Raw genomic sequence first — 8,801 nt, forward strand, 5'->3', positions numbered from 1 at the left:
TTCTTCTTCTTGAAGGGCTCAGCAGAGCAAATTTATCACAAAATAGATAAGTAGAAAAAAATGTAACCAAAAGCTAGTAAACTCCTCTTTGGGTTCTAGGGGTCTATTGGAGGTCAGTTTCATGACTTACATGATTCTCTGGCTACTGATATGGCCAAAACCTTGCCCAGGATCTAGGACAGTCTAGAGGATGTTTCTTTCCCAAGTCAAGGACTCCTTCTATTCTGATGCTTCTTAGTAAACCCCACTCTGATAGTGAATCTGGGATATGGAATAAGAAGCAAGACAAAGGCCATCGATGTTTCAATTCCAGCACCTTCTACCAGGAGGACTTATTTACTTGAGTTTTTTTATGGATCCTGCTAGGTTGAAGTTTAATTTGAACAACTGAATGCTGGGAGCAGAAACAATGAACAAGTGAAAACACCTTAGTTCCCCTTGGTTAGGGAACTTGCCTTCTTATGTGCTTTAGGGCTCCTATCACCTCTTTGTTCCGGAGGGTATAGATGATGGGGTTGAGCATGGGTGTGACCACTGTATAGAAGAGACTAAGGATGCGGTCTGTGGTGACAGAAGAACCTGCTCTGGGTCTGATATATGTGATGCTGGCTGTTCCAAAAAAGAGGGAGACCACAAGCAAGTGGGAGGAGCAGGTAGAAAAGACCTTGCGGCGGTTTTGGCTGGAAGCAATTGCCAGGATGGCTCCCAGGATGCGGGCATAAGAAGTAACTATCAGAGAGAAGGGGATCATGATAAAGACCACTGTGGCTGTCATTACAGAAATTTCACTCCTGTGCTTCCCAGCACTTGCTAGCCTCAGTACTGGCAAAATGTCACAGAGGAAGTGTGGGATGATGGGATGGCTAGGAAAAGGCAGAGTGAAGATGAGGGAAGAGTGAGTGGTAGCTGTGATGATGCCCATGATCCATGAGGTTCCTACCATGGCTACACAGGCTCGGTGGTTCATTAGGATGGAGTAATGCAGGGGCTGACAGATGGCTGCATAACGGTCATAGGCCATGGCAGTTAGCAGACAGCACTCTGAGATACCCAGGACAATGAAAAAGTACATCTGGGCTGCACAGCTCCCGAAGGAGATGGCCTGAGCATGTGAGGAAGTCAAATCAGCCAGAACTCTGGGCACAATGTCTGTGGTATAGAGAAGCTCCACTATGGAGAGATGACGCAGGAAGAAGTACATGGGGGAGTGTAGCCCAGGGCTGATTTGGATAAGAAAGATAATCAGTGAGTTGCCCAGCAAGGTTATCAGGTAGACCAGAAGTACCAACCAGAACAGTGGCCCCCGAAGGGCTCTGAGGTCAGAGAACCCCAGTAGGAAAAATGCAGGTGTTGTAGTTTGGTTTTCCTCAGCCATTACTCCTGGGCACAAGCTTTGCACAGCTAAGAAAGAGAAATAGTTTTGAAATAACCAATATTTCTGTAATGCAGTAAAACACTTTCCATACAGCCTCTTCTCAAATCAAGAGAGCTGGTGTCTTTCATTTTCAAATGAGTCATGAATCCTAGAGACCGAACTCATCTGGTCTAATAATGAGGAAATAGTATGGCTGTGATTTGACCCAGGGCTTTTGACTATACAGTCTGTGTATCTGTCATTTTCACTTTCTCTGTCTCATCTTCCATATAGAGAACTTTAGATGGAGCAGTTGTGTCCTCTGTACTCAAGATACTGAAACTGAAACTCAAATGGCCACATCAGGGTCAGGCCCAAGGTAGTGTGTGTCTAATGATCACCACAATGTGCCTAGAATTAAAATGCCCCATAATAATGTGAATATTAATTATATAACAGTATAGAAAAATCATAATTAGGATTCTGGTACTTGCCACGATTCCTTTCTTGCCTTTTTGTCTGGGTCCCTGTGATCAGCGATACAAGGTACACTGTCCCAGAATAATTTCCATGAGTATTTTGTTGAAATTTCACTCACCATCTAAGTTTCAGTTTGAGTTCCATGGCCACATGTGTATTCTCTATACTTAGAAATATTTACCCATGACATTTCAGGATTAAAGGAGACATGTAGGGATAAATATTTCTATGGACAACACTAACATTATATATAAAACAAATTAGAAAGGTGTTGTTTGGTGTGTTTGAACAGGAGTGATGACAAGGGACTCACTATGAGATAAAACAGTGCCTCCCAGCATTAGCCTCCTCTGTCTATAGGGAAAGTCTTAGTTACAATGTGTTTGGACAACATATAGTGACTTATTGAACTTCTAACTGCTCTTTTACTAGACAGTCCTCAACTATTTGAAGAACACATCTTTTTAAGAAAAGCTTTCAATTTTACCCATATTCTCAGGAGATACATGCCACAGACTCAGGATTTTTTAGTGTTCCTTCCAATGTGAGACCCTAAAGAACAAGGCAGGGAGACGTTGCTAACATTTCCCGAGTGCCTCATTGCTGCAGTGTACTCTTCCTAGGGCTTAATATTTATCAAATCATGGTGCAACACAGAAACTTTTTTTTAAAAAACTGTTTTGAAGATGAGGGAAAGGAATTCCAGACACCCTTATTAATGTCCCCCAAAGCCATTTACTTACTAAGATTGGGCTCAAGTTCAAGTCTTTCTAAGTTTAGAGTCTGAACTTTCAACTTCTAGCCACTAATTTTTCAAATATCACAGAGATTAATTCAACTAGGGCAGTACTTGAAACATATCTTCCCCAGGCAAGATGAATTAAATCTTATGCAAGATGAATTAAAGAATCCCAGTTATATAGATGAGAACACATGAACAGAAAGATTAAATGACTTATTTAAAGTTAGGTAACTAGATAGGAAAAGATGGAGTATTGTGCCCCAGTTTCCAGAAGCCCAGGTCCTAAGATTTACCAGTCATTCATTCTCTATGGTCATCTTCTACATTAGTTTACTCCAACCATTTGCTTACCTACTTTCTTATTGAGGCAAGAGGCTGTAGTTTCTGCCACTGCTAATGTACCTGACCTTCACAGCACACTTTCTCCTTTTACTATATATTTTGCCTAAAACTTAGAATTTGGGATTGCTACATGATAGGAATTTTATGGTTTCTCATTTGTCTATACAGAAACATGGCTACTAATCTAATTGTCATGGTAGAAAGGGAATAAAAGCCCCCAAGATTTAAACTACCCACTTAGGGTCATATAGTGGGTGGCAGAGACAAGATTGTATATTTAAGCCATGTACTTTGGAAAAATGAATGAGTACATTTGAACAGGGGTATTCCAGCGTCAGTGATCCTTCCAGTGCTCAAATCCGCATAGATGGCATGCAATAGATCCTTTTTACAAAAATTTCAAGTGTTATTTTTTCAATTAAAATGTTTTAAAATATTTGTAATAAATAATTCTTATCACCTTTGGCAGATTTCTTTCCTCCATATAAATTTTTCTTAAGCTCTTGTTTCATAGAATACCTGTTACATGCTTGTAACTATAGTATCCTCATTATCTTGTTTTCTTCCAATCACTTCAATATTTTCTGTATACATTTTACCACAAAATCATACAGTAATCTAAATGGCCCTTAAAAAAACAAAATAACAATTAAAACATCTGTTCTTGTAGTACTCTATTGATTTTTTCCAATAACATTTAATAAACTCTCTGTGTATATTTGCAATTCAAACTGTTCCATTTTGTGAATATTATATCTGATACAAACAATATCTTTGTATGTATCTCTATTTATTTTTGTTAACATATTTTTCTAGGGTAAATTTTCAGAACTTGGTGTATTGGTTGAGTGTAGATTTTTTTTTATTCTGTCATGTTATATATTTTTAAATCTCCTAAATATTTGCTGAAAACAATTCCAATCTTTCCTGAGGAAAGCTGAGGATACCTGTCAGTCTTCTATTTTGTCACCTTTGCCACACTAGATTATTTCTTCACTCTCAATCTTGTGACTATATTTTACCTCAATGTTTCATGTAAGAGGTTGGGACCAGGGTATCTCCCTTCCCTACTTCTCAGGCCTCTTCCTAATGCTCTTTTACTTTTTAACTTCTTTTTTTTATTAGATATTTTCTTTATTTACATGTAAATTTCTCCTTTCCCAGTTTCCCCTCCAAAAAACAAAGAAACAAATAAAAACAACAAAAACAAACCCCTGTTGCCTGCCCCTTCCCCATGCCTGCTACCCCACCCTCTCTCACTTATTGGCCCTGGCATTCCCCTACACTGGGGTACAGAACCTTCACCTTTTACTGTCTCTTAAGCTTGTGTTATCTATCTACCATTTTTCTGACATGGTCAGGCAGTCTTCACAGAGATTCTGGCATTGAAGCCACTTTTCAAAATTCAGAACACCAGATGTGATAAAATATTCCTACACTTTGAACCACAGAGGTGGGGATTTTTTAAAAAAAGAAAACGTTTATTTTGGTTTTGAAGCTGTCTTACAATGCATTCCATGAACTCACCAACCTTCTGTATGAGTTTTAAATTTTTACTTGTAATTTTGGTAAACACATAAAACTCACTATGTAATGTTCATATTACATGGTAGGTGTAGGACAGCAAAGTATATTGTGGGCAGGTTTGTCTATAAATCCTGAGAAGCCATTATAAGGGTCCTGAAAGAAGTTGGTCATAGAAATATAGAAGCTATGATTACCACCTGACAGGCCATATGAAAATTCTCAAACTCACATGCAGTTCATTGTTTCACCCTACACAGCACAAATATACACAGCATATAACCACAACACATCACATGACATATCTTGTCAACAATAATATATTGACTTACCTTATCCCTCAAAGGTGTGCATGTCTGCTTGTATATATTTATAGGCCTTTCTCTCTTATGTGAAATTTTATCTGGAAGAAATTTCCCACTGTTCTATATATCCTTTCAAGATATTCTCCCTGCCAAGCAAGTATGTTGACATTTGAATCATATATCTGTAAAGAAAATAGCTAAGACTCAAAATCCTCTCCAGGATTCTTTTCTTCTATGCTTAAGAACAATTATTGGTCCCCAAATACAGGGTTCTAAGACCCAAGTAGGTCCTGATCAGTGCCCTTTGTCTTCTCCGTTTCTGGCAGTGTCTAGCTTTATCAGACAAAAGCCCAAAGTGTGTGCTGCATTGTGTTGGGCCCTTACCCAGGATATGTAGAAATGATGTCCCAATCAGGGCAAGGGATGCTGGGCACATATGAGGCTACTCTTTCCTTCCTCCTCTTCAACAGTATTTATCTCTGTAGTGTCCTCAACTATTTTGCGGTTGGTATAGTGCATTCATTCCCAAGGGACCTTGGAGGCCCTGAGCTATGGTAGTGCCATGGGTGAGATAATTGTGTCTCTGTCTCCAATCCCACCTATGGCTTTCTCTTTTGTGCTTTGGTCACAAATGGCATGAAGCTTTAGGGTCTCCTGCCTCATATGTGGACTCTCCTCTGGGATATTTATTTTTGTGTATAAAATCTCTTTTTGAAATCACCAACAAGCTCTTTATTGCCTGACTGTGGCTTTAAATCTTCATTTTACTTAATATGGCTAACACTTGTTGCCTGACTTTTAATTTCTTCAATGTCTGTGATTTCCACACATAAGTCATCGGTCCTTGATTCTCATTATACACAACTGAGTATCTTACCTTAGATGTTTTAGATGTATCTCAAAGTTACTCTGTCTCTAATGACTCTTATTTCCCTCCCAAGCTTTCTACCAGGTAGGTGCACAATCTACACCCAATTGTTTAGACAAAATATGACTAATAGTTTTAACCAATATCTTTCCTGGCAATTTATTTTAGTTCTGCCCCAAAGATCTTACAATGGATAGAGTCAGAGCTCTATCTGTACATGACCTTTCTTTAAATTTTAAAAATATTTTTAATTATTTTTGAAATTATAATAAAATTACATTTATTCATTCCCTTTCCTACCCCCAAGGCTTTCTCTGTATTCCTCCCCCTCTCCTTCAAATTGATATTCTCTTTTTTACTACTTGTTATTGCATGCATATATGAATATTAATTACTGAAGTCTCAATCAAAAATTTACTGATTTAAAAAGACCTTGATTCCTCATCATAGGGGGATGCTTGAGGGATGAAGTGGGAGTGGCTGGGGGTGGGCAAGCACCCTCTTAGAGGCAAAAGGGAGGGGATGTGATAGGGGGTTGCAGAAGAGATACTGGGAAGGGGGAGGACTTTGAAGTGTAAATGAGACCTTGAACACACCATGACTACTTTATTTCATAATTTTATTTTCATTCATCTCCAACTGATCATCATATTTGCTTTTTACTTAGGTGCTTAATGCAGCTCTTTTGTACTATGAGAAATGGATGTTTCTCTTTATAGTGATTATTTTAGGGATGAAAAGACTAGTACATGGATTGTTTTGGCATAAATTGAAGGTTTGTCATTTAATTCAATTCCACCTCATACTGCACACCTGCTTTTATATCTTCTGGAGTTTAGAAAGCTAAAATTTACTTTTTCCAAGCTGGCTCATAACTCAGGTTCTGCATTTGACATGCCTCTGCCATACTGAAGTTCCTACAGAAGTGATGAGAGGCAGAAGTGAGGCAGAGGCTTCTCTTGCTGATGCTCTTTCCCTCCATAAATTTAGCTCTAACTTTTCTGGTGACAGAGCTGTCAGCATGTGGGGTGAAAACACACATTGTGGTACGTATGAGTTTCTAGGCATGTGTAAAGACAGCAGTGACATGGGTTTGTAGATGGTAATAGGAGGTGCCTCCCACGGTTTTTTAATTTTTTCTTTTCTGTTTTGATATTATAATATATTTAGATCATTTCCCCTTTCCCTTTAATCCCTCCAGACCTCCTCACACACCCTCCTTGCTCTCTTTTAAAACAAGGCCATTTAAAAATTATAAACAAATATATTCCTAAATATAACCTCCTCAGTCTACATATTACTTGTATGTTTATTTTCAGGGATGACCTTTGAATTCTCAGCACTCCTTATTTGCCTGTATTTGTGTGTGTGTGTGTGTGTGTATGTGTGTGTGTGTGTGTGTGTGGCTGAAACCTCATGCTCTTTCCACATCCCTCTGACATGTCTATCATTGGCCTTGTTCAGTTCATGTTTAGGCAGACATTTGGTGAGATTTTATGGGTGTATATTCTGACATTACTAGGAGTCATAGTTTCACAGCAAACTCCCTAATCCTCTGACTCTTAAAATCTTTCCACCCCCTCCCCTTCCTTGTATTCCCTGAGCCTTAACATAGGAGTGTTTTGTGGATATGTCCATTGGTGGAGAGATCCACAACTATGCACTTTGATTCCCTGTAGTTTTCTGAAATGGTATCCATCTGTTGCAAAAAGAAGTTTTCTTGACAAGGTGTGAATACTGCTCTTATCTGTGGGTTAAAGGATAAATGCTTAGCTTGTTGTTCCAGGTTAGAGTTGTTTAGTAAATCATGCTTGTAGGTAGTACTCCACGATCCATGGTTACATTAGCTCTGAATGGCTATCCATTGGTTTCCTCTAATAGGACCATTCTAAGTCTAAAGAGCTATGGGTTATCACTGAGGCATGAATGCCATTATTGCACCCTTAGGCTGTTCATGCTATATTGGTAGTTGTGGTTTATAGGCATCATAGCTGGGTAGGTCTAATAATTGCCTCTCACCTTTGGAATCTTACATGTCACCTTTTGGTACCCCAAAACCTAGTCCTCAGGGAGGAGACCATATAACAGGTCAGTTACACCTGAGGGATCACTGGCCCCCCTCTCTGAAGTGCATGGTATCTTCCACAAAGGTACTTAAACTTCTGTCTTTGTGGTCAACCAAGGGCAATAGCAGGGGCCTGGAATTTTTTTATTGTTGTTGTTGTTGTCTTTTGGACAACTCTGACTAATAACTTGAAAGAAGGTTTCTCATATCTAGTGTTGCAGTTTTTCTTAGGAGATCTTTGGCTCTTGAAGAGAGTATTATCAAGTTAGATGAGAAAAATACATTAAATTATGCAAGTATATTTATACACTGAATGATGAATGCTAATTTTCAATAGACAATAGTAGCTAATTCTTATGAGTTTTCATGATGTTCTTATTGTTATTTTACCATCCTGCCTCATTCTTGTGTATTTACCTCCCTCATTCCTCCCTTGGGGAAAAAAAAACCACCTTTTTCAACTTCTCTGGTCAGACTACTTTTAACTTTGCTATTCTCCTCTATGTTGCCTCTCAACAGCCTCTACCCTGGCTAAGGATCCTACTTGTTTCTACAGTTTCTCCGGGATATGTACTCACATCTGAAGATTTTGATACAGAGGTCTCCAATCAGAGAGGAGATGTAACATTGATCTTTCTGGGTCTGGGTTCCCTCACTGAATATAATCTTTTGGATTCTACCCATTTACTTCCAATGCTCATGGTTTAATATTTATTTATAACTGAATAGCATTTCATAGTGTATGTGTACCACAATTTCATCATATTTCATCAGACAAAGGTAATTTAGGGTTTTCTAAGTATTGGGTATAGAGCAGCAATGAGCATGGCTGGTCAAGTTTCTGACCAGTATGATGCTGAGTCCTTTTTTGCATATGTCCAGAAGTAGTATAGCTGTGTAATATGACAGATTTGTTTTTAGGTGTGAAATATTTGGCATATGCTATGGAGTGATGTAGTTTGGTCCAGGGGAAATTTACTTTTTGCTCTTTTTCAGATTTTCCCACATTGATTTTTAGATAGCTGCAGTAATTTGCAATCCCACCAATATTAAGTAAGGGTTTCCTTTTTTCTATACTGAATCAGTATTTGTGGTTGGTTGTTTTGTTGATCTGTGCCATT

The 8,801-nt window shown here is 38.5% G+C and overlaps 1 protein-coding gene across 1 annotated transcript; it reads right to left on the reverse strand.

Annotated features, from left to right (window-relative positions):
- Positions 1 to 442: 442 nt before the first annotated feature.
- LOC116076375 (olfactory receptor 10P1-like) lies at positions 443 to 1,375 on the reverse strand. The gene has a single exon (XM_031350139.1). The coding sequence runs from the start codon at positions 1,373 to 1,375 to the stop codon at positions 443 to 445; it is 933 nt and encodes a 310-aa protein (XP_031205999.1).
- Positions 1,376 to 8,801: the final 7,426 nt, after the last annotated feature.

Source organism: Mastomys coucha, unplaced genomic scaffold, assembly GCF_008632895.1.
Source record: "Mastomys coucha isolate ucsf_1 unplaced genomic scaffold, UCSF_Mcou_1 pScaffold4, whole genome shotgun sequence".
NCBI classification, from domain to species: Eukaryota; Metazoa; Chordata; class Mammalia; order Rodentia; family Muridae; genus Mastomys; species Mastomys coucha.